Source organism: Somniosus microcephalus, chromosome 2, assembly GCF_052327205.1.
Source record: "Somniosus microcephalus isolate GS21.2 chromosome 2, FLI_Smic_1.0, whole genome shotgun sequence".
Lineage (NCBI taxonomy): Eukaryota > Metazoa > Chordata > Chondrichthyes > Squaliformes > Somniosidae > Somniosus > Somniosus microcephalus.
Genome location: NC_140988.1, coordinates 215,418,107 through 215,444,663, shown reverse-complemented (window position 1 = coordinate 215,444,663; position 26,557 = coordinate 215,418,107). Strand labels below are relative to the sequence as shown.

The 26,557-nt window shown below is 48.6% G+C and overlaps 1 protein-coding gene across 13 annotated transcripts in view; it reads right to left on the bottom strand.

Moving 5' to 3' along the window:
* LOC147123222 (LIM and calponin homology domains-containing protein 1-like) overlaps positions 1-26,557 on the bottom strand; it is a 637,194-nt gene that overhangs the window by 192,616 nt on the left and 418,021 nt on the right. For all 13 annotated transcript variants that reach the window (XM_085969296.1, XM_085969236.1, XM_085969219.1 and 10 more), the window contains exon 5: positions 24,281-24,311. In XM_085969296.1, the coding sequence (XP_085825422.1) occupies positions 24,281-24,311 (31 nt within the window). The remainder of the gene's footprint in view (positions 1-24,280; positions 24,312-26,557) is intronic.

The following is a 26,557-nucleotide window of genomic DNA, read 5'->3' as shown; positions in this document are numbered from 1 at the left end:
TAACATTTCTGCCAGCCGCTTGACAAAAGTGATCAACCCTAACGAAAATGATCATTTAAGTAATCAGGTTGCAGAGGAAACCCCAAAATCTTAACATTGTTACATTTGAAATCCATTTGAGATGGCCGGAATTTTTCCCCAATAAAAATGGGTGAGTTTGGAGCGTGGGAGCACTTAAATTGTTAAAAATGGGATTCCGGATCTGATCCCACCCACTTCCGGTTTTGATGGGGGCGGGCAGCCAGAGGGTGTTACCTTAATTTAAATATCGTAATGAGACTGGAAGCCTCTTTGTCCCCCTCCACTTTGAATTTAACGACCTGAGGACGGGTTTCATACAATTCGTGGAACCCAGCAGTTAAACCGAGGCGGAGACTGCTGCATCATAGAGTCATAGGGGGAGAAATTCAGTATCGCCACGTTTGGGGCGTTATACTCGAGCGGGCGCGAAATTTAGCGCCCGGCACAAATTATCACCACCTACAGCTAAATTGACCTGCTTCGCCCCAAGAGGTGCTTGGAGCGCTAAAGCAGGTGCTGCACGACTGTCCTAAGGCGCTAAGCCGGAGAAGCGAGGCGCTACCACCGAGGGCAGGCGCAGCGCAGGTGTGGCCAGTTAGCGATTGCACGCAGACACGCTGGCGCCGGTCAGCTCTTAAAGGGGAGGGTCGATCTTGGATTGCAGCCACACCCTTTATATCGGAGCCCTGATTCTCGGCCTGGACAGACCTGCTGCCACATTCTAACGCCTAGGACCATGGAGAGGGCCAAGGAGCGAGCGCAGCGGTTCAGTGAGGGGGCCCTGGAGGTTCTGGTTGGCGCGGTGGAGCGCAGGCGATCTATCCTGTTTCCGGACAGTGGCAGGAGGCCACTGCCCACCGACTATCGCAAAGCTTGGAGGGAGGTGGCTCACAGCATGACCTCCGGCAGCATGGTGCCTCGGACCCCTGTGCAATGCAGGAAGAAGTTCAACGACCTCACTCAGGTCATCAGGGTGAGTACCCTTTCCAGTATCCTCTTCATCCCTGCATGTGCACCTCACTTTATGGCCAAAGGGTCCTGAAAGCCCCAATGCCCAGTGTAGTGTACGTACCTTTAAGGGGAGAACTACTTTTTACAGCTCCTGTATACTGTAGTACCGGCAGTGACCACACCTGTATATAAACCCTGAGTAGGGATCTGTACTGTTAGTTTTAGAGTAACCCTCATCCAGTAAACACCTGTTGATTGTTCCTCTGCAGTCTCTGTCTATTGATTGAAGGACACACTACCTAAAGATACACGGATTTAACACCCAGCCCTCATCCAACACCTATGGGCCTTTCATGAAACTCACACGCACATTCAGCACTTTACACACTGTAAGGGCTATTCGACCATGGGAGGCAGTGCAGCCAAGATCAGGGCTTCACACTGTAAGGGCTATTCCACCATGGGAGGCAGTGCAGCCAAGATCAGGGCTTCACACTGTACTCAGAGCCCGTCCTTTCTCTTGCAGGGCAAGCTGGCCCATAACAGGAGGCAGCAGCAACAGACCGGGGGAGGCCGGCCTCACCTTCAAGCCCTGACCGATCTGGAGCAGCGAGTCCAACGGATTATGGCAGGCCGGATGATTGGCCCCGTCGCCACTGGAGATGCCGACCCCGTTCTGGACAGCAATGGTAAGGTCATCACCTTTTTGACCTCTCTCCTTCCACTTGTGCCTCACACCAGCATCCTTTGCCACTACTGAACCAATACAGTGCATTGCAGCACTCATGCCTCCCTCGCTGCCGCCCTGTCCTCACGCTAAAGCAACTCTTGTACCTCCCTGCTTTCAGATGCTGATTCGCCAGGTGAGGAGGCGGGCCCTCAAGCTGCCACTGTGAGTGATTCTGAAGGCGAGGAGGAAGAGGAAGCCGGACCATCAGTGCCACCCTCAGCCGAGGCAGCCCATGCCCATAATGGGGACACGTCTTCCCTGGAGGGGAGCAGGGGGGAAGGGTCTGAGGAGGGTGAATCTCCGGGGCCCAGCGGGCTGCAGCAATGCAGTGGGGGGGTAGGGAAGCTCGGCAGTCTTCTCCCTGGAGGGAGAGTCTGGCCTCCAGTCCTGCTACAGTGAGCGCAGAAGAGGTGCAGCTCCTCGCTGAAATGGGTGCCCAGGCGGAGCACAGGCACACTGAGCTCATGGCTGCAGTGGCAAGGATGCCCGAATCCATTGAGTCACTGGCAAGGAGTGTCCAGGACTTCGGCGCAGCACAGGCAAGGAGTCTGCAAGACTTCGGTGCAGCGCAGGCAAGGAGTCTGCAGGACTTCGGTGCAGCACTGGCAAGGAATCTGCAGGAGTTCGGTGCAGCACAGGCAGCACAGGTGGCTTCCACGCAACTGCTTAGTGGTGCAATGCAGTCAGTGGCTGGTCTAATGCAGACGCAGATTGAGACCACACGACCACTGACTGCTGCCACCCTCGCTGGATCAGGCACGAATCGCCGGGGCCCTCGCCGCAGCAGGCCAGCAGTCTGTGCTTCAGCAGATTGCTCCGCATGCTGCAGTGCTGCCCCGTGGGAGTGCCAGTGTGTCGTCCGACCAGGGAGTGCCTGTCCTCTGTCAGGATGGCAGCATTCCTGCTGCCAACACTGTCACTTCTCCACTGCAGCTGCCGCCCATGCAGAGTTGGAGCAGTCAGCAGCCGGGCCCTCCAGGCCCAGAGCTGGTCCAGGCCATCCCTCAAGGGCATCTGCCGACTCAGTTTCTGACACTCAGCAGCCTTCCCCCAGCCTTACTGCAGCCACTGGGGTCCCATTGCGGAGGAGCTGCAGGGTGGGAAGGGGCCAATCTTGCAAGCGAAGCAGATCACCGTTGAAGGGCAAAAAGTAGGAGGTGTGGCAAAATGCTGTTAATTTTTTTAGTGAAGGCCGAGGATCGTGGTCATTTTTTGTTTACTCTTTTGTTCATTGTCTCCAAGTTGTGAGAGCCGGTTATGTGTCTGACTGCATTTTTTGGGGTTTCTCTCTGTTACTTTGTCATGCGGGAAGGGCACACAGTTTGTTAAATAAGGAAGTGTCTTTATTCAGATTGTGCATGTTTGCTCTTTGAACTATTTGTTGCCTTGACCGGCTCAGGGGTTGCGGAACGGTTCCATTCATGTTCTTTCAATGGCACAAGCCATTCCCTCAGAGGGGGCCTAGAACCGACTTGTAATAAGCTGCTGACGGACGGCCCTTGCACTTTGTGCCTCCCTCCCGTCCTGGTGCTCCTCCTCCTCCTCCTCTGCTGGTGCTCCAATGTCTGATGGCAGTGGCTGAGTCCTGAGGATTGCCAGGTTATGCAGCATGCAGCACACTACAACGAAATGGGAGACTTGCTCAGGTGAGTACTGAAGGGCTCCCCCGGAATGGTCCAGACAGCGGAACCATTGCTTTAGCACGCCGATTGTGTGCTCAATGATGTTCCTGGTCGCTTGATGGCTCTCATTGTATCGTTCTTCAGCAGGGGTGCTGGGCGCACGGAGCGGGGTCATCAGCCAGGTGCACAGAGGATAGCCCTTGTCCCCGAGAAGCCAGCCTCCTGGGTGAGCCGGGGCTTCGAAAAGGTCTGCCACAGAAGTCTGGCGCAGGATGAAGGCGTCGTGGCTGCTGCCTGGAAAGCGGGCATTGACAGCTCATAGCAGCTGTCTGTGGTCACACACCAACTGGACGTTCAACGAATGGAACCCCTTCTGGTTGTGGTAATCCTCGGCATTCTCTTGCGGCGCCCGCAAAGCCACATGCGTGCAGTCAATGGCGCCCTGGACCATGGGGAAGCCCGCTATTCTTGCAAATCCCATTGCGCGCTCTTGCTGCTTGTCCAGGGTCATGGGGAAGGAAGTGTGCTGACGTCTCCTTTTAAAGAGAGCATTCGTGACTTGACGGATGCAGCAATGCACCGCGAACTGGGAGACATTGGCAATGTCCCCAGTAGCGGGTTGGAAGGAGCCGGTAGCATCGAAGTTGAGAGCCACTGTCACCTTCACTGCCACCGACAGAGACGTCCTGCTCCTCAGTTGAGGCTGCAGATCTGGCTGAAGCAGGTGGCAGAGCTCAGTGACCACCTCCCTGCTGAATCGAAGCCTCAGAAAACACTGCTCCTCAGACATGTTGAGGTATGAGAACTGTTGGCGGAATACCCTGGGAGGGTAAGGCCTCCTGTGCCGACGCCTGTTGGCCCTCCTCCGTCTGGCCATGATTGGCACTCTCTCTCGGTGTCTCTGAGCCCTCTCAATGCAATGGAGAAACCCAACGTTTCCACCCATTGCAGCCCCCATAGTATGTGGCCACTCAAGGTTATGCCAGTGAAAAATCAAACCAACTACAAAGTTCTGGGCCGAAGCCAGAAGTACCTCTGCGAGCGCTGACTCAATGCAGAAAGCTCTCTCCCTATGTCTCTCTGCAAATCTCTCTCTCTCTCACAGAAGGAGTGGTCCAAAAATGGCTACCACAAAGAAGCCAGGAAGAGCCCCCTTTAAATAGCGCCCCCCCCCCCAGCCCCCCAGCGACTGGGAACCGTTCCAGTCAACCAGTCGCTGGGAGCGCCAGGCGGAAAGGAGGGGGGGCGCCACTGAAGTTCCAGTTCAGGCCGCCCCAAGGGCGTTGCACCATGAAATGATGTCAGGATCTGCGCGCGCAGCTGAGCGGGCGTTGCGGTTTTACGCCGCCGCTAAATGTCCGCTCAAATGTCCGCAGGTCTCGCCGCACCCGGGCGCTAGCCGCTTCGCGCCCCACTTATCGCCCTCTTAAGTCGCTAACTGGTGGCGCTAACAACTGAATTTCTCCCCCATAGAGTTATACAACACAGAAAGAGGCCCTTCGGCCCATCGTGTCTGCGCCGGCCATCAAGCCCTGTCTATTCTAATCCCATTTTCCAGCACTTGGTCCGTAGCCTTGTAAGCTATGGCGTTTCAAGTGCTCATCTAATTGCTTCTTGAATGTTGTGAGGGTTCCTGCCTCTACCACCCTTTCAGGCAGTGAGTTCCAGATTCCAACCACCCTCTGGGTGAAGAAGTTTTTCCTCAAATCCTCTCTAAACCTCCTGCCCCTTATCTTGAAACTATGTCCCCTGGTTATTGACCCCTCTACTAAGGGGAAAAGTTGCTTTCTATCTACCCTATCTATGACCCTCATAATTTTGTACACCTCAATCAGGTCCCCCCTCAGCCTTCTCTGCTCTAAGGAAAACAACCCCAGCCTGTCCAGTCTCTCTTCATAGCTGAAACGCTCCAGCCCAGGTAACATCCTGGTGAATCTCCTCTGCACCCTCTCCAATGAAATCACATCCTTCCTATAGTGTGGCGACCAGAACTGCGCACAATATTCCAGCTGTGGCCTAACTAGCGTTTTGTACAGCTCCATCATAACCTCCCTGCTCTTATATTCTATGCCTCGGCTAATGAAGGCAAGTATCCCATATGCCTTCTTAACCACCTTATCTACCTGTCCTGCTGCCTTCAGGGATCTATGTACATGCACACCAAGGTCCCTCTGATCCTCTGTCCTTCCTAGGATCCTACCATTCATTGTGTATTCCCTTGTCTTGTTACTCCTCCCAAAATGCATCACCTCACACTTTTCAGGGTTAAATTCCATTTGCCCATCTGACCAACCCATCTATATCGTCCTGTAGCCTGAGGCTTTCCTCCTCGCTATTTACCACTCCACCAATTTTCGTGTCATCTGCGAACTTACTGATCATACCTCCTACATTCATATCTAAATCATTAATGTACACTACAAACAGCAAGGGACCCAGCACTGATCCCTGCGGTACACCACTGGACACAGGCTTCCAGTCACAAAAACAACCTTCGACCATCACCCTTTGCCTCTGCCACTAAGCCAATTTTGTATCCAATGTGCCAAATTGCCCTGGATCCCATGGGCTCTTACCTTCTTGACCAGTCTCCCATGTGGGACTTTGTCAAAAAGCCTTACTGAAGTCCATGTAGACTACATCAACTGCACTACCCTCATCCACACACCTAGTCACCCCCTCAAAAAATGCAATCAAATTGGTTAGACATGATCTCCCCTGACAAAGCCATACTGACTATCCTTGATTATTCCTTGCCTCTCCAAGTGGGGACGAATTCTGTCCCTCAGAATTTTTTCCAATAATGTCCCTACCACTGATGTTAGGCTCACTGGCCTGTAATTCCCTGGTTTATCCCTACTACCCTTCTTGAATAATGGTACTATGTTAGCTGTCCTCCAGTCCTCTGGCACCTCCCCTGTGGTCAGAGAGGTTCTGAAAATTTGTGTCAGAGCCCCTGCAATCTCCTCCCTTGCCTCACACAGCAGCCTGGGATACATCTCATCTGGGCCTGGGGATTTATCCACTTTAAAGCCCGGCAAAACCGCTAGTACCTCCTCCCTCTCAATGCTAATTTGTTCAAGTATATCACAATCCCCCTGCCTGATTTCTATGCCTACATCGTCCTTCTCCATAGTGAACACAGATGCAAAATATTCATTTAAAACCTCACCTACACCTTCTGGCTCTATTCACAGATTGCCACTTTGGTCCCTAATGGGCCCTACTCTTTCCCTGGTTATCCTCTTGCCCTTAATATACTTATAAAACACCTTGGGATTTTCCTTTATTTTGCCCGCCAGTGTTTTTTCATGCCCCCTCTTCGCTCTCCTAATTTCTTTTTTAAGTATCCCCCTGCACTTTCTATAGTCCTCTAGGTCTTCCACTGTTTTTAGTCCTTTGTATCTGCCAAAAGCATCCCTTTTTTTCCGAATTCATTCTTGTATATCCCTTGACATCCAGGGTTCCCTGGACATGTTGGTCCCACCCTTGACCTTTACAGTAACATGTTGGCGTTGTACTCTCTCTATTTTCTTTCTGAATGACTCCCACTGCTCTGATGTGGATTTTCCTACAAGTAGCTGATCTCAGTCCACTTTGGCCAGATCCTGCCGTATCATATTAAAATCGGTTTCCCCCCAATTTAGAACCTTTATTTCCAGCCCATCTTTGTCCTTTTCCATGACTACCTTAAATCTCACCGAATTATGGTCACTGTCACCAAAATGCTCTCCTACTGACACTTCTACCACTTGCCCGGCTACATTCCCTAGAATTAGGTCCAATACCGCCCCCTCTCTTGTAGGACTTTCTACATGCTGGCTCAAAAAGCTCTCCTGGATGCACTAAGAATTCCGCACCCTCTGACTATCCCAGTTAATATTGGGGTAGTTGAAATCCCCTACTATTATTACCCTATTATTTCTACACTTCTCTGAGATTTGCCTACATATCTGTGGGATAGTAGACTTATAACTAAGGTCAGAACATGTGGAGTCAGGGGACAAATAGCAGAGTGGATAGCAAGTTTGCTACAAAACAGAAGACAGAGAGTTGGGGGAGTTAAAGGTAGTTACTTAAATTGGCAAATGGTGGAAAGTGGTGTTTTACAAGGATCAGTGCTGAGGCCACTGTTGTTCACCATTTACATAAACGATTTGGACTCGGGAATTGGAAGTGCAATTTCAAAATCTGCGGATGACACCAAATTAGAGGTGTAGTTAATACAGAGGAGGACAGTGACAAAATACAGAAAGACATTAATAAACTTGCAGAATGGGCGTGTAATTGGCAAATTAACTTGAATATAGATAGGTGTGAGGTAGTACATTTTGGTAAGAAGAATAAGGAGGCTACGTACTCGTTGGAAAATAAGTGTCTAAATAGGGTAGAGGAGCAGAGGGATCTGGGGGCACAGATACAGTACATAGATCACCAAAAGTAGTGACGCTGGTCAATAAGACCATAATAAAAGCAAACAAAGCACTGGGGTTCATTTCAAGAGGGATAAAATTAAAAAGCAGAGAAGTTATATTAAACTTGTATAGAACCTTAGTTAGGCCACACTTGGTGTACTGTGAACAGTTCCGGTCTCCATACTATAAAAATGATATAGAGGCACTGCAGAAAGTTCAAAAAAGATTTACTAGAATGATACCAGAACTGAGAGGCTATACCAATCAGAAAGATTGAACAGGCTGGGGCTCTTTTCTCTAGAAAAGAGAAGACTGAGGGGCGACCTGATAGAGGTCTTTAAGATTATGAAAGGGTTTGATAGGGTAGAGTAGAGAAGATGTTTCCACTTGCGGGTGAGACCAGAACTAGTGGCCATAAATATAAGATAGTCACTAATAAATCCAACAGGTAATTCAGGAGAAACCTCTACCCAGAGCGTGGGTAGAATGTGGATCGCGCTACCACAAGGAGTAGCTGAGGCGAATAGCATAGATGCATTTAAGACCAGTTGAACTGAATGGCCTGTTTCTATGCTGTAAATAATTTGTAGAAGTACTTTCCTGAGGGCACTAGGCAGTTTAAAAGTTAAACAGTGCTGTCACCATCCATGAATCCTAGCTGTAACAATGGCAGCTTCCATACCCTGACTGCCCCAAGCATTCTGGAATGTTAGCAGTACAAAAATAATTTATCAGTAAGCTACAAGAACAAAATACAATCTACAACTCACAACCAACTTATACAAACACTACAAAAAAGAAACAGGACCAAGCAAAGCTCCCGCTAAGACCCTGTCCTAATAATTAGCAGGTGCACACAGTGGCCACGATTTTATTTAACAAGGCGGCTTGGAGTCGGGTTGCGTGGTGGGCGCGTTCCGGACCCGCTGCCGGCTGGATCAGCTGTGCTTTTCTGGTTTGAATTAAATTACCTTGTTAACTTCATTGGGGCGCGCTGACCGGTCCAATGACTGCGATCGTGTCTGTTAGCCACCTCTAATGACGTCATAATTGTAGCTGCTTTTAATGGTCTCATTCAGCCTCAGCCTTTGTGTTCTGGATTCTGATGGTGTGTGCATTTGTGAGAGCTACAATGAGTGCTGCCAGAGGCAAGTCAGCTCCACGCTTCAATGATGAGTCCCTCCATGCTCTTATTGAGGCTGTAAGAGGGCGCAGGGAGATCCTCTTCCCTCCGGATGGCCGGAGGAAGCCTCCTCAGCAGACCAAGGCAGCCTGGCTGTGCATTGCTAAGGAGGTCAGCGCAAGGTCCGTATGTTCATGCACCTGGGTCCAGTGCAGGAAAAGGTTTAATGATCTTGTGCGATCATCAAAAGTAAGTATCCCATCACACTTACCTTCAATCTGCTTCCCTTCTCTTCTCATCACCAGCACTCTGCTTTGTAAGCCTGCTCCTCCACATCCCACCTTACTCTTACTTCCCTTGCACCCTTACCTATCCATCTCTGTCTCTGTACTGAATCACCTCACCATCCTGCCTATGCACCCTTTAGACTTGCTTTCACTGTCATGATTGACAACAACTAACAATGCACAGGGAGCTAGCTTCCTCTTGGCACCTCATACCATCTTGGTCTCCTCAAAGCTTCTATGTTAGGGATTCTTCACACCTACTCCATCACTGTGGTTGAAACTTCGCTTGTGTCCCTCCTGTTGTGTATGTACCTTTAAGAGAGAACTGTTTTACAGCTCCTTTATACTGTAGTACCGGCAGTGACCACACCTGTATATAAAGCCGGAGCAGGCTTCTGTACTTCAGTCTCGAGACTACTCGACTCCAGTAAATACCTGTTGATTGTTAAGTTACAGCATCCGTGTAGTTCTTGGGGAAACATCCTATTTAAAGAATCACGGATCTAACAGTGGCGACGAGTGTCGATTCGAATCTACCTGCAACTCTGCATTTCCCTTCGAGGATTCGCTCCGGGAGGGCGGTGGAAGAAAGTCGAGGCCAGAAACACGGGCGTTGACCACGAGCAACCGCCCAGTCGTCCGGCAGAGAGTGAACATCGCAGGGGAGGCTGTGGAGAGCCGGGCTTGGTTCCCCAGCCACGACGATCAGCAACAGACTGACGACAGGTACAGCGCAGACCCTTCCCGGACAGCGGCGGCTGGAGCCGACCAACGGCAGAGAAAAAGCCGAGCAGCGTCGACGGGGTAAGATAGAGGGTGAAGCGCACAGGGCTCAGCCGGGGTTTGAAAACCGAGCGGCGTCGAAGAAAAACAAAATGGAGAGAGAGAGGGTAAAGCAGCAGCCGGGTTCAGGACCGAGCGGCAGGAACTGGAAAGGCGTACAGAAAAAAAAAAAGGGCAGAGCACAGCCAGGGCTCAAGGGCTGAACAGTGTCCGCGGGGAGAAGAAGGGAGAGTGCGGGAGACGCCATTGAGCCGCGGAGAAGAGGGAAGAGCACAGGAGACGCCATTTTTAGAAGCCGCAGCGGAGAAGAAGGGCGAGCGCGGGAAGAAAGGAAAGCGCGGGAGACGCCATTTTGTGCCAGCGGAGAAGAAGGGAAAGCGCGGGAGACGCCATTTTTGACAGTTAAATCACACCCAGGGATGCCGAAGAGTGGCAGTATCTCTACGTTCGACAATGAAGTCGAAGATTGGGCGACATATGTGGAACGTATTGAGGTGTACTGCAGGGCGAATGAAGTGCCAGATGCTAGGAAAGCACTGGTTTTGTTAAATTCCATGTGTGCAAAAACTTATGGGTTACTGCGAAACCTAATAACCCCAAAGAAGCCTGTGAATAAGAATTTCGAAAGCATAGTAGAAATCCTACAGGACCACTTAAACCCCACACCGCTGCTGATAGCAGAACGATTTATGTTCCATAAAAGGAACCAACACAAAGACGAAAGCAATGCTGAGTACTTAACGGAACTGCGCAAGCTATCGAAACACTGCCAGTTTGGAGTGGGACTAGCAGATATGTTAAGGGACAAGTTTGTGTGTGGGCTTCAAAGTGAAGGAACCCAGAAACGGCTTCTATCAGAAAAGGATCTTACGCTGGACAAGGCTTTCAGTATGGCAGTATCACATGAAGCAGCCGCAAGGGGTGCTGCAGAGATACAATGGAGACCGCAAGAATACGGCACCAATGAAATGTCCTATGGAACAGGGAAGTGTTATCGCTGCGGCAGAACAACACACAACCAGAAGGATTGTTGGTTCAAGGACCAAGTGTGCAGACAGTGTGGGAAAGCAGGACACATAGCAAGAGTCTGCAGGTCTGGGAAGAAAACCAACAGCAAGAAATCTCCACAGGAGAAGTACAAAAAGGTACACAAGGTGATGGACAGTAGTTCAGACGAACAGAAAAGTGACACAGACTCCGGAAGCAAGGAGCTGGGTTGTCTGAAACTACATAAGGTAACCAAAATGGAGGATCACCAGACTATCTGGGTTACACTCAAGATAGACAGAGTCCAAGTGAAAATGGAATTGGACATAGGATCAGCCCTAACAGTCATAAACCAAAGGGACTACAAGCGGCTATTTTCACATATACCCTTGAAAGCTACAGAGATTGTCTTGAAGACGTACACGGGGCAAAAAGTCTACCCCAAAGGAAAAATAAGGGTGGAAGTGATATACAAAGGCCAGGAAATACCTAAAATGGACTTATATGTATTGCCATATGGAGGACCACCACTGCTAGGACGTGAATGGATCCGTAAGATACAATTAGATTGGCATTCCATACAGGCACTGAAGGTTGAGGCCAAAAAGGATGACGATGTCACACCTGGACGACTGTCAAAAATGCTAACTGACGCAAAAGAAGTGTTCCAGGAGGGACTCGGAACACTAAAAGGCACAACAGCAACGATTAAAATAGAGGAAAATGCAAGCCCAAAGTTTCTTAAGGCCAGACCAGTGCCTTATGCGATCAGACCAGCTGTCGAAGCAGAGCTGGAAGGGTTGGAACATTCAGGAGCACTGTCCAAAGTAGACTGGAGCGAGTGGGCTACACCCATCATTCCTGTAATGAAGAGGTCATTGAGTAATACGCCTGGGGAACCAAAGAAGGTCCGCATCTGTGGGGATTTTAAAGTGACAGTGAACCCAGTCCTTCACACGGTACAATATCCGCTTCCACGAATTGAGGATATTTTCGCCTCGCTATCTGGAGGTAAACGTTTCACCAAAATTGATCTAGCCCAGGCGTACTTGCAAATGGAGGTAGAAGAAGCCTCGAAACAATACCTCACGATCAACACTCATAAAGGTCTCTATCAATACAACCGGCTGGTGTTCGGGGTAGCATCGACTCCGGATATTTGGCAAAGGGCGATGGATCAAGTCCTGCAAGGGATTCCAGGGACCCAGTGTTATTTGGACGACATCCTGGTCACGGGCGAAAATGACAGTGGTCACCTCGCCAACTTGGAGAAGGTGCTCACCAGATTAGAGGAATATGGGCTACGAGCTAATCGCCACAAGTGCGAGTTTTTCCAGAAGCAGATCTCGTATTGTGGCCACGTCATCGATGAAGAGGGGTTACATAAGTCCCCTGAAAAGATTGAGGCAGTAGTCAAGGCTCCAGCACCGGAAAATGTGTCACAACTGAGGTCGTTCTTCGGGCTGGTAAACTACTACCATAAGTTCTTACCAAATTTGTCCACGGTATTACACCCACTGAACACCCTACTGCAAACAGGGGTGCCATGGAAGTGGAATGACGAACGTAGACGAGCTTTCCAGAAGTGTAAAGAATCGATCACATCAAAAGAGGTGTTGGCCCATTTCAACCCAGCACTACCAATTCGTTTGGCATGTGATGCATCACCCTATGGTATTGGAGCGGTGCTGTCGCACAAATTCCCAGACGGGTTGGAGAGGCCAGTAGCCTTTGCGTCTCGGTCACTAACCTCAGCCGAGCACAACTACGCCCAGATTGACAGGGAGGCCCTCAGCCTAGTATGGGGAGTAAGAAAATTCAACCACTATCTGCATGGGCAGAAGTTCACCTTGCTGACTGACCACCAACCACTTGTCTCCATCTTTAATCCTAAGAAGGGCGTTCCAGTGATGACTGCACAACGGTTACAAAGATGGTCCCTGTTTCTAGGGGCGAATCAATATGAAATAGAATATAAAGGCACGAAACAGCATGGAAACACTGATGGGCTATCACGCCTGCCACTGCCTACTGTGGAGGAAGCACCAGCAGTGGACCCTATCGAGATATTTTATTCGTCAATAATTGAACGATTGCCAGTAACGAACGCGGATATAGAGAAGGAGACCCGCAATGATCCGACACTGTCTCGGGTATATGATTTGACGGTGAGGGGATGGCCAACACATGTGGAACCAGTGGACGTAGTGTATTTAGACTTCCAAAAGGCATTTGACAAGGTGCCACACAAAAGATTATTGCTTAAGATAAAAAATCACGGGATTGGGGGTAATATTCTGGCATGGATAGAGGATTGGCTATCTAACAGAAGGCAGAGAGTTGGGATAAATGGTTCATTCTCAGACTGGCAATCAGTAAGTAGTGGTGTTCCGCAGGGGTCGGTGCTGGGTCCCCAACTCTTTACAATCTATATTAACGATTTGGAGGAGGGGACCGAGTGTAACATATCAAAGTTTGCAGATGATACTAAGATGGGAGGGAAAGTAGTGAGTGAGGAGGACATAAAAAACCTGCAAGGGGACATAGACAGGCTAAGTAAGTGGGCAGAGATTTGGCAGATGGAATACAGTACTGGAAAGTGTGAGGTTATGCACTTTGGCAGGAAAAATCGTAGAGCAAGCTATTATCTTAATGGCAAGAAACTGGAAAGTACTGAAGTACAAAGGGATCTGGGGGTCCTGGTGCACGAAACTCAAAAGGTTAGTATGCAGGTGCAGCAAGTGATTAAGAAGGCCAATGGAATGTTGGCTTTCATTGCTAGGGGGATAGAATATAAAAATAGGGAGGTATTGCTTCAGTTGTACAAGGTATTGGTGAGACCGCACCTGGAATACTGCATACAGTTTTGGTGTCCATACTTAAGAAAAGACATACTTGCTCTCGAGTCAGTACAAAGAAGGTTCACTCGGTTAATCCCGGGGATGAGGGGATGGACATATGAGGAGAGGTTGAGTAGATTGGGACTCTACTCATTGGAGTTCAGAAGAATGAGAGGCGATCTTATTGAAACATATAAGGTTGTGAAGGGGTTGGATCGGGTGGATGCGGGGAGGATGTTCCCGATGATGGGTGAAACTAGAACTAGGGGGCATAGTCTAAGAATAAGGGGCTGCTCTTTCAAAACTGAGATGAGGAGGAACTACTTCACTCAGAGGGTGGTAGGTCCATGGAATATGCTGCCCCAAAAAGCTGTAGAAGCTACATCATTACATAAATTTAAAACAGAAATAGACAGTTTCCTAGAAGTAAGGGGAATTAAGGGTTACGGGGAGCGGGCAGGAATTTGGACAGGAGTCTAGGTTCGGATTGGTCATGGCCCTGTGGGTAGCGGAGCGGGCCCAGGGGCCGTGTAGCCTGATCCTGCTCCTATTTCGTGTGTCTAATTCTGTTAGATTCAGGAGATGGTTCTGTGATAGTAGATTGGCGGTTCGGATCAGATCAGCCATGATCTTATTAAATGGCGGAGCAGGCTCGAGGGGCCGATTGGCCTACTCCTGCTCCTATTTCTTATGTTCTTATGGCGACTCACTGTTGCCAGCATTCTCATCCAGAAGAGAACAGCTGTCAGTATGCCAGGGGACAGTGATGTGTGGATCCCGAGTGGTGATTCCACCCAAGTTAAGGGAGAGAGTGCTAAATGAGCTTCATGAAGGTCATCTGGGAGGGGTGAAAATGAAAAGCCTTGCCAGGGCTTATGTGTGGTGGCCGGGGATCGATCAACAAATCGAGGACCTAACCAAGAACTGCTCAGGATGCCAGAAGGTCCAAAATGCACCACCACATGCCCCTCTACACCCATGGGAGTGGCCCTCCTCTCCGTGGCAACGGGTGCATATTGATTTTGCTGGTCCATTCATGGACTCAATGGCCTAGAAATTCAGTTGGCTGCGCCAGCCGTTACCGCCTTAGGAGGAGTAGATCTCGAGCGCTAGGCGCTTAGCGCCTGGGCGCAGCGCGATCTGCGCCTCGCCCCAACTTCAGTAGACATTTAGCGCCGGCGCAAAGTCATTGCGCGCGCTCATCTGCGCGCGCAGATCATGACGTCATTTCGTCGTGCAACGCCCTTTGTGCGCCCGGAACCGGAACTTCACTCGCGCCGCCCCATTGTGCGCCTGGCGGCCCTAGCGACTGTTGAGTCGAACGGTGCTCAGCCGATGCGGGCCGCGGGGAGCGCAAATTAAAGGGCACTCCGTTTTGCAACACTCCTTCTTTGGGAGGAGGAGGAGGAGGAGGAGGAGGAGGAGGCCACATAACAAACTGATGGAGAGAAGCCCTCCCCAAAAACACACAAATACACTAGTCTCGGACTTTCGAAAAAACAAATCCACCCTCCCCCTTTAAGAGCTCACCAGAGCCAGAGTGTCTGCCGGCAATCAGCAGCTCGCCGCACCTGCCCTGCGCCCAACTTCCGGTGTTAGTGCCCCGGGCTGCCGGCTTTGCGCCTAATGATAGTCGTGCATCGCCTGTTTTAGCGCAGCAGCAACCTCTTAGGGCGATGCAACTGAATATCGGCGAAGGGGGCTCGACTTTGCGCCGGGCGCAAACTTTAGCGGCCGCCCGACTTTACCGCCCCAAAAGTGGCTATAATGAATTTCTAGGCCAATGTTCTTAATAGCAGTGGATGCTCACTCGAAATGGCCTGAAGTGATAAAAATGTCCTCAACCACCACAGAGAAAACGATTGCAGTCCTACGGACCATATTTGCCAGGAACGGCTTGCCAGAGCAGATTTGCTCTGATAATGGACCACAGTTTGTGTCCGAAGAGTTTCGAAAATTTATAAGAAATGGGTAAGGCATTACACATCCGCCCCGTATCATCCAGCCACAAATGGATTGGCTGAAAGGTTCGTACAAACTTTTAAAAAGGCGATAAAGGCCATGTGCGACGATGAAATTCCACTACAGCATAAGGTGGACAATTTCCTATTAGCCTACAGAAATGCGACACATGCAGTTACCAACCAGACCCCGGCCATGATGTTCTTTAACCGAAGGTTGAGATCTCGTCTGGATTTGCTCAGTCCCAATGTGCGAAGAAATGTTGAGGATAAACAATTCCAGCACATCAATGAGAAGCCGACAAGGAGCTTCAATGTAGGACAACCAGTCTTGGCCCGTGACTACCGAACAGAGAAATGGCAACCCGGAACGATATGCACAAGGCAGGGGCCATTAATGTACACAGTGGATGTCGGGGAGAACATTGTGAGACGCCACGTCGATCAGATCTTAGCGTCACAGGAACGAGTCAACCCCATGTCTCGAGTACCTGGGGATGAACCCGACATACCGGTAGCATCTACCTCCGAACCAGTAGCAGTGGAAACCGATGAACTAACCGACGAAAAGGGGCCAGAATCGCCTCCGCACCAAGAACAAGAACCTCAGGAAAGGCGCTATCCCGAAAGGATCAGGAAGCCGCCCCAAAGACTGAATCTATAAATGGACTATTTTCAGTTAATGTTGCATGTTAAAAATGTTAATTGTTAAATGAATGTTATGGTACTGTTAATCTAAAAGGGGAGGAATTGTTGTGTATGTACCATTAAGAGAGAACTGTTTTACAGCTCCTGTATACTGTAGTACCGGCAGTGACCACACCTGTATATAAAGCCGGAGCAGGCTTCTGTACTTCAGTCTCGAGACTACTCTGCTCCAGTAAATACCTAGACAGGAGGGACACTTATGTCAGACTGTTGTTCATTGACTACAGCTCTGCATTTAATACTATTATTCCCTCCAAGCTGGTCCTGAAACTGAGGGACCTAGGCCTGGGCACCCCCATCTGCAATTGGATTCTGGATTTCCTGATTGGTAGGCCTCAAGTGGTGAAAATAGGGAACAACATCTCATCCAATCTGGTCCTCAAGGCTGCTGCCTCAGTCCTTGGCTGTACTCTCTGTTTACACATGACTGTACAGCCATACACAGCAACAACCGGATTATCAAGTTTGCCGACGACACCACAGTAATTGGCCTGATAAGCAATGATGACGAGACGGAGTACAGAGATGAGATAGTCCAGCTGATGAGATGGTGCAATGACAACAACCTTGCCTTGAACGTTGGCAAGACTAAGGAGCTCATCGTGGACTTCAGAAGCCACCGAGGGAACCATCGCCCCATCAGCATAGACGGGACACCAGTGGAAGTCATCAGTTGCTTCCGATTCCTGGGAGTGCAGATCTCTGATGACCTGGCCTGGAACCATAATACTGAGGCTATGCTGAAGAAGGCACACCAGCGCCTCTACCCTCTACGGTGCCTGAGGAAATGCGGCATAAGCACACAGTGGCTGGTGAACTTTTACCGCGGCACCATAGAGAGTGTCCTGACGAGTGGTGTCAATGTGTGGTATGGTAACACCACTGCACAGAACAAGAAAGCCATCCAGAGAGTTGTGAATACGGCAGAAAAGATCATCGGGTGTGCACTTCCGTCCATCGAGGAGATCTTCCAGACCAGGTGCCGGAACAAGGCCCACTCCATCATCCAGGACCCCAATCACCCTGGGCACAAACTGTTCTCCCTCCTGCGGTCCGGACGTCGGTACCGCAGCATCCGAACCAGGACCAGCAGGTTTAAGAACAGTTTCTATCCACAGGCAGTGCGCCTACTGAACTGCTAACCGCACTGCCCCACATATTATAGTTAATATGTTTATGTAAATATATATAATACTTATATTACCATATATTTATCATATTACATTACTATTATTTCCAGTGGTAATTGAGGCTTTTTTGCACTATTCATCATATCCTGCAACTTGGACTGTTATTGCTATACTTTCTGCTTATTTGCTTATTGTTTTTATTTATACTTGTTTTTATTTTTTGCTTTTATATTTATATGCTTGTATTGTGGGAGTGAGTGGGGAGTAAGCATTCCATTGTACTAGTTACATATGGCAATAAAATGATCTTGAATCTTGATTGTTAAGTTACAGCATCCGTGTAGTTCTTGGGGAAACATCCTATTTAAAGAATCATGGATCTAACACCTCCCTGCAGGAAAAGATAGCCCACAATAAGAGGGAGAGAGCACTGACTGGAGGAGGTACACCAACCCTTACAACGTTGACAAGTGCTAAGGAGGCTGTGCACAAAATTGCTGGAGTTGGCGAGGATCTGGAAGTGGGCGATGGAGAGACGGGCACACTAGACGAAGCTGGTGACAGAATAGAGTTTCATCCCTCTCACTGACATTTAGTGATTGACTGCAATGGCATATGATGTTCATAGAGAGTCGCTTTGTATCATCTGCACAATAGAATGTGTCTGCTCCATCAATATCAGATGTCTAAGTCATGCCTTTCCTCTCCCACATGACCATCGAGAGCCCCCTCCCCACTGTCCAGGAGGAACAGCCAGACAACTCCTCAGAGAAACCTGAAGCCTCTGAGGGTGCAGTGTCACCAGGACTCAGCGCACCCAGCACAAGCGCAGAAATGCATACCTCGGCGGGGCCCTCACGACTTAGAGTAGTGTTGCCACCTGGTCTATCACAGCTTGCAAGTCCTCGTCAGAGGTCGCAGGAATCTCCTAGCTCTGCTCAGCTGCATATAGACGCTGTGCCTCTGAGGCCATCCAGAAAGAGAGCGGTTCGGGAACTCCAGGAACAAGTGCAGGAGTCTCTGGAAGGGTTTGCCTCCAGGGTAAGTGCAAGTGTGGAGAGAATGGAGAAGTCCATCTCTAACATCAGCACTGTCTTGGCAGAGGCAATGGCGCATGAATGCACTTCCATGGATAGGATGGCAACCTCCATGGATAGGGTGGCAACCTCCATGGATAGGATGGCAACCTCCATGGATAGGATGGCAACCGCCATGGAGGAAACAAGTCGCCAGAGTCACAAAAACACGGCGAGTGTTCATAATAGATTGTCATCTCTGGAGGTGAGATGGGCAGCAATTGAGCAGAGAGACCTGAGCTTCATGGACGCCTTGTTATGAGGACTGCCAGTGCAGATATGGGTCCTCATGGCCCCCCTGATGTGCAGCAAGGTGCTCTCCAGCCACTTGCCAGCACTGATGTGCAGCTGACCCATGAGAGGGATGTTGGTGGCAGGCTGCAAAGAAGTGTGGGCTCTTCTCCAAGTGCTCACACGACCATGCCACTGCAGAGCCCTAGGTCAGAGACCCACTTTGCAGAGCCAACTGAGATGGCCGTTTCAGCCACTGTACAGCTGCAGGAAGAGCAGGCTGTTGCAGAGCCCTCCCAGGCTCCCAATCCCAGAGGACGCCCACCAAAGGCATCTAAGCAGGCGCAGCATCCTAGTCAGCAAGGTGCCTCTACATCTGCTGAAGCCACAGGGGAAGTACCACATAGAAGCACATGTAAGAGGAAGATAAAGCACATATAGTCACAAGGTGACTCACATGGGTGTTTTGTCACTATTTTTCTGCTTGTACTTGCATTGTGATCCTTTTGTCATTGTCGTAAAGAAAAGTGATGGCAAACAGTTGAATGTGTGGCCTATGTGTTCTGGGAAATGGCAAATGCGTATTGAGGGCTCAGGGCGACTTACATTTGTAATGCTGATGGTGAAAGTGATAGGAAAGAACCAGTTATAGCAGAGATGATGTATGACGTTGGAGGAAGGTCGCCTACAATTAGAGAGCCATATGGTAGCCATCTATGGTTGAAGAGTAAACTTATGCGAATGTGGCTTGGCAGTGTGCATCCCCTGCTTGACAGGCAGCAGTGAACTGGAGGGATGCTGCATTGGTCACAACAGGGCACGTAATGCACCCCTCGTCCTCCTCCTCCTCTTCTTCTTCCTCTTCTTCCTCGTCCTCCTCCTCTTCTTCTGAGGAAGATCTGCACTGAGCCACGCGGCTGCTGCTCCTCCAATTATGAGGACCAGGATGAGAGGACATAAATGGTTCCCATCCCCTTGCTATAGATTTCATTTGAGGCAAGAAGCTTGCAAGCGCACAGTCAAAGTGGCCTGAAATTATTCCAATCAGGTCACACTGCAGATGGGTGTCAGCTTGAACAGTCACAAGGTCAGTAGATGTGCAAAATCTTATACCAAACCTCCAACAACAAAGTTGTTGCATTTGAATGTCAGCCACGTTTCAGGAGCACTTTTAAAGTGCCAATGACTCCAAATTATGTCCTTCAGCAACTCGTCTCCTTGCAGCTGGCCTGTTTCTGGCAAGACGGGAAGCAGGAGCCAGAAGCATGAAAATGGGAAACCACTATCAAAATAGGATTAGCAAGGCAGTTAACAGCCTGTTAACTGCCTTAACTGCCTGTCCCACCAGTTCCAATTGGGTCAGTTTGGGAGCGGCTGACCCGACACTCACGAAAATTGGGTGGGGGTGAGATGGAGGCGGGTTGGCAGTCTGGAGCCATTTTTTCCGATTTTCGCTGCCGACCCGCCTCCTCAGGGCTATTAAAATCGAGCCCAGTGCTTCAATATAAGCTCAAAAACCAAAGGACAATGAATGATCTCACAAGTACCATGATTATAACTATGTCAGACATTTCAGAATACTACTTCATACTACCCTGCACAACAGAGATCAAGGGCCTGAAGTTCTGCAGTTTCTGGAGGCCGAAAGTGATAAGGTTCCAGTGTAGCGGATCAGAATTTGGGGCATAAACCAGATATGCCAGAAATACACTCATTCTAAAATTGATGTTAAATTCCAGTGGAACTGGGTGCTGGTAGAAGATGCACATTCCTCCACAGTTGTGCATTTATGCAAATGTATGGATGATGAGGGCAAAATCTGCTGTCCCAGAAATTCCACCATTTATGTTAGACTTGCACCTGACTTAACATGAGCCTTTAGAAAAGAGCAGTAAGTCACCAGCATGGCTTGTCAAACCAGGCAGTGGTTGAGTTCACAGGCTTTGACTATCCTGTCTTTGTCTAAACTCTAAAGCATCGGCTTAGACTGGAGCGATTAGAAAACTCTTCTGATTGAGCAACCTGCCTTTCAGCAGTTTCAGGCTGGGAAACCTATTTCTTTTCACCCTTTGTCATAGAGCTCTTACTATGGGACTCATTAGGACCATTCCATATATATGCATACAATAGAGGCAGAACTGGAGCAGAAGGCAGAGGAAATGACAGAGGTATACAGAACAAGGCTATAGCAAAGGGGAAGATGAACGACTCAGAGGTGCCCTTCCAGCAGAGTCAACAGTTCATGCCACTCCTTCAAGAATATATCAGAAGAGATCTACTTAAGGAGGCGATGGTTCAGTAAGGAGGAACTGAAGAAACTTATAGAGCACCCTTCATGACCTCAGGATACCCAAAAGCACTTCACAGCCAATGAAGTACTTTTGCAGTGTAGTCATTGTTGTAATATAGGGACCCCAGATAATTTGGTTTAGTAATGTTGAGAGATAAATGTTGACCAGAGACACCGGGGATAACTCGCCTGCTCGTCTTCAAATTGTGCCATGGGATCTTTTACATACACCTGAGAGGACAGACGGGGCTTCGGTTTAACGTCTCTTATGAAAGGCGGCACCTCCTACAGTGCAGCACTCCCTCAGTACTTCACTGACGTGCCAGCCTAAATTATGTGGTCAAGTTTTACCACCGAGGAAGACGAGGAGGGACCATGCATCACTGTCACATGCACAAAGGAGATCATTCATAACTTTGGCTGGGACCATTTTGTTGTTGTGAGAAGAATGGAAGCTGGATTGGAGGGATTCAAACAGGGATTTGGAGGAGGTGGGGGTGCTCATGAAGTTAGGAGCTGACGACAGTTTCAAGGACCTTAAAGCAAGGGAGTTATGATGAAGATGAAGACTCGTCAGATACTGACGCAGTCCGTGTCCATATGCAGCAAGACCTGGACAACATTCAGACTTGGGCTGACAAGTGGCAAGTAACATTTGCACCACACAAGTGCCAGGCAATGACCATCTCCAACAAGCGAGACTCTAACCATCTCCCCTTGACATTCAATGGCATTACCATCGCTGAATCCCCCACTATCAACATCCTGGGGGTTACCATTGATCAGAAACTGAACTGGACCAGCCATATAAATACTGTGGCTACAAGAGCAGGCCAGAGGCTGGGAATTCTGCGGCGAGTGTCTCACCTCCTGACTCCCCAAAGCCTTTCCACCATCTACAAGGCACAAGTCAGGAGTGTGATGGAATACTCTCCACTTGCCTGGATGAGTGCAGCTCCAATAATACTCAAGAAGCTCGACACCATTCAGGATAAAGCAGCCCGCTTGATTGGCACTCCATCCACCACCTTCAACATTCACTCCCTCCACAACCGGCGCACTGTGGCTGCAGTGTGTACCATCTACAAGATGCACTGCAGCAACTCGCCAAAGCTCCTTCAACAGCACCTTCCAAACCCGCGACCTCTACCGCTTAGAAGGACAAGGGCAGCAGACGCATGGGAACATCACCACCTACAAGTTCCCCTCCAAGCCACACACCATCCTGACTTGGACCTGTATCGCCGTTCCTTCACTGTCGCTGGGCCAAAATCCTGGAACTCCCTTCCTAACAGCATTGTGGGTGTACCTACACCATATGGACTGCAGCGGTTCAAGAAGACGGCTCACTACCATCTTCTCAAGGGCAATTAGGGATGGGCACTAAATGCAGGCCTAGCCAGCGACGCCCACATCCCATCAATGAATTAAAAAAAAAACTTTATAAAACACTGGTTTGGCCCCAACTGGAGTACTGTGTCCAATTCTGGGCACCGCACTTTAGGAAGGATGTGAAGGCCTTAGAGAGGGTGCAGAAAAGATTTACAAGAATGGTTCCAGGGATGAGGGACTTTAGTTATGTGGATAGACTGGAGAAGCTGGGGTTGTTCTCCTTAGAGCAGAGAAGGTTGAGAGGAGATTTGATAGAGGTGTTCAAAATCATGAGGGGTCTAGACAGAGTAGATAGAGAGAAACTGTTCCCATTGGTGGAAGGGTCGAGAACCAGGGGACACAGATTTAAGGTGATTGGCAGAAGAACCAAAAACGACATGAGAGAAAACTTTTTTATGCAGTGAGTGGTTAGGATCTGGAATTCCCTGCCTGAAAGGGTGGTGGAGGCAGATTCAATTGTGGCTTTCAAAAGGGAAATGGATAAGTACCTGAATGAGAAAAATTTGCAAGGCTTTGGGGAAAGGGTGGGGGAGTGGGACTAGCTGAAGTGCTCTTGCCGAATAGCTTTCTTCTGTGCTGTAACCATTCCATTATTCTATGAAAGTGGAAAGAGCGATTGAAATTGGAGCAGTAGTTGGAGAGGGTGGATGGGCCAAAAGTGGGAGATAATGAAAGCAGTTTGAAGGGGAAGGAATTGTGCCAGAAGAACAGAAAATATTGCATCTCCGAGGGTGCTTCACCAGCACCCAGCCCAATGTGCCCTTGGAAGGCACAGCAGCCCACAGCTGCTCCACCCAAGGTGCTCCAAGACTCTTCTAGACTGAAGATAATACTTTAAAATAGTCTTCAGCACCCAGTGAAGCCTTTGTCCCTGATGGATTGAGTACCTTAGTCTGGTATAAGTTTGGGGCCTTTCTAAAGGACTCAATAAGATTCATGCCAGCTTGCAGCTGGTGTCAGTTGCATTGAGGCCTACCGAGGGCATACTAGGCAGAATTTGCGGGGAATCCCAGAAACTCTCCCAGGCACACCCTCTTGATGTCGGATGGAGTGGGGTGGGGTGTGGGAAGATCCACCCATTGCTCTCCTTCCACCAGAAATTAACGGGAAGGAGACATGCAAACAAAGCAGAACCCCAGTGTAAGCAGGTCCACTCCCAATTCCTGGATTCCCTGAGGTTGGAAATCTTCTTTTCTACACTCTGTAACCCCAGTCATTTCAGAGCCTATGTTCTGAACTAAATCAAACAATAAACAAGTTTCAATAACATTTTGACGAATTGTCTGTTAAGCTTACTGGAACATAGAATAGACATTCTTTGCAATGAGTTATTTTAGTTCATTACAATGCTTGTAATTCACTCTGCTGCTCTAAGGTAACATTGTAATACATATATACACTAATTGCGTTATTTCCTAGTAATTCTAGTAATCCACTGTGGCTTATACTATACTAATCACATAGCAAGCATTAAACGTCAATAGGGATACTGTCTCTCCGCAACAACACAGTGTGCACTGCACCCAGCAGTTGGAATAAATTAGACCCAAAGTAAAATACTTGCCCTCGTTCCCAGACTCTACATATATGTCTAGAAAATAAGGGATACATTGGAGCAACATCATGACTTGCAATCACATTGGCAAAGATTTGTGGCACAAAATCATGATTGCAGTTTTTCTCATGTTTTTATACAAGTAATCCATAAAAATACAGTGATAAAAGACACTTACATTTTTCATTTTTCTGCTGTACTCTGGTACCCTGAATGAACAAAAGAGGCAAAATGGTTAGTTAATATATGCAATGCTACAATACTGTCTTGTTAATGATGATTTGTTGGCCACACAGTTTATTCAAATTTGAACCTACAATAATATTTTTACAGGGAAAATTATATTCATATTGCTTCTATTCTACCAACAGACCATACTCAATTTAAAAAAAAAACTTTATTTTCTCTTTAGGTACGTTTTTCCCCTTTTTCTGTAAATGCTATCTTCCTTCTTCTTGTCACCTTCCAGCTGGAGTTCAGGTATAAAATAGTCACTAATAAATCTAATAAGGAATTCAGGAGAAACCTCTTTACTCAGAATGTAGTTAGAATGTTAGACTGAGTGCGAGGTCAGCAGAGAGTGCTGTGAGTTTGGGTAAGTGTGAGAGTTCTTTAATTGTTATTTCTCTTTAAATCATTCTTGATAAGATTACTTAAGCAGTTTAAGTAAAGGGGAAAAGTTAAGCATTTGGGATTCTGTTGGTTTAAGAAGAGTAAAACAAGCTTACACTGCAGTAGGAGTAAATTGGCACAGCAGGCAGTGGAAACCAGTTTTCTAACCAATCAGCAGGGGTGACTCATTTGGCTGTAAACAAACAAACAGTATAAAAAGACCAGTCCTAGTGCGAGCAAGCATTGAGTGCGAGGTCAGCAGAGAGTGCTCTGAGTTTGGGTAAGTGTGAGTTAGGGTAAGTGGGGTGTTAGGTGCTCTTTTCAAACTTTAACTCTGTGGGTTGCAGTTAATAAGGCCTTTCTGGTGCAGAGTGACTGTTGGTAAACCATTTAACTGGTGTAATTAGAGGAATTGATTTAATTTAAATCCAATTAATTAAAGGGGATACTAGCATCTAAAATCGGGCAGAGGGTGTCCATAACTAACAATAAAAAATTTAATTAATTACATAGAATGGAACAGGTGATGTGTTACTGTTGCGAGATGTGGGAGCCGGTGAACCCCATTGAGGCTCACGGTGATTACGTCTGTGACAAGTGTCTGCTGCTACAGGAACTCCAGCTCCGTGTTGATGAGCTGGAGTCTGAGCTTCAGACACTGCGACACATCAGGGAGGGGGAGAAATACCTGGACTCTGTGTATCAGGAGGTGGTCACACCTATGAAGTTAATTAATTCAGATGTAGCCCATGGTCAGGGACAGGACGGTGTGACTACGAGTGAGGCAGGTACGGGGATCCAGGAGGTAGTGTTGGAGGAGCCGCAGCCCTTGCTCTTGTCCAACAGGTTCGAGGTTCTTACTCCCTGTGGGGACAGGAGCAGGGACTGCAGGGAGGATGAGCAACCTGGCCACAGCACCGTGGAACGGGGGGCCATTCAAGAGGGGGGAGTAAATAGAAATGTTGTAGTGGTAGGGGATAGTATTATTAGGGGGATAGATAGAGTTCTCTGCAGCCGAGAGCGAGAGTCCCGTAGGCTGTGTTGCCTACCCGGTGCCAGGGTTAAGAACATCTCCTCTGGGCTGGAAAGAAACTTGCAGTGGGAGGGGGTGGAACCAGTTGTCGTGGTCCATGTTGGTACAAACGACATAGATAGGACTAGGAAGCCGGTTCTGTTAAAGGAGTATGAGCAGCTAGGGGTCAAATTAAAAGACAGAACCTCAAGGGTAATAATCTCTGGATTATTACCTGAGCCACGAGCGAATTTGGCTAGGACAAATAAAATTAGAGAGTTAAATGCGTGGCTCAAAGACTGGTGTGGGAGAAATGGGTTTTGCTTCCTGGGACACTGGCACCAGTACTGGGGCAGGAGGGAGCTGTTCCGTTGGGACGGGCTTCACTTGGCCTGTGCTGGGGCTAGAGTCCTGGCGGATCATATAACTAGGGCTGTAGAGAGGGCTTTAAACTAACTAGTGGGGGGGAGGTTCCTAGAGAGCAAATAATAAAAATGACAACAGAGAAGGTCATAGACTTAGGTAGCAGTGGGGAAATTAAAAACCAGAGCGTGTCAGGAAGGGGCAGAAAGTATGGAGTAAAAGGTAAAGTAATAAAAAGGGCAAAAGCAGGAACTAAGTGTCACAAAACATATTTGAAAGTTCTCTATCTGAATGCACGTAGCATTCGTAACAAAATAGACGAGTTAATGGCACAAATAACTACATATGGGTATGATCTTGTGGCCATTACAGAAACATGGCTGCAGGGTGACAATGCCTGGGAATTAAACATACCAGGTTATTTAACGATCAGGAAGGACAGGCAGGAAGGAAGGGGAGGTGGGGTGG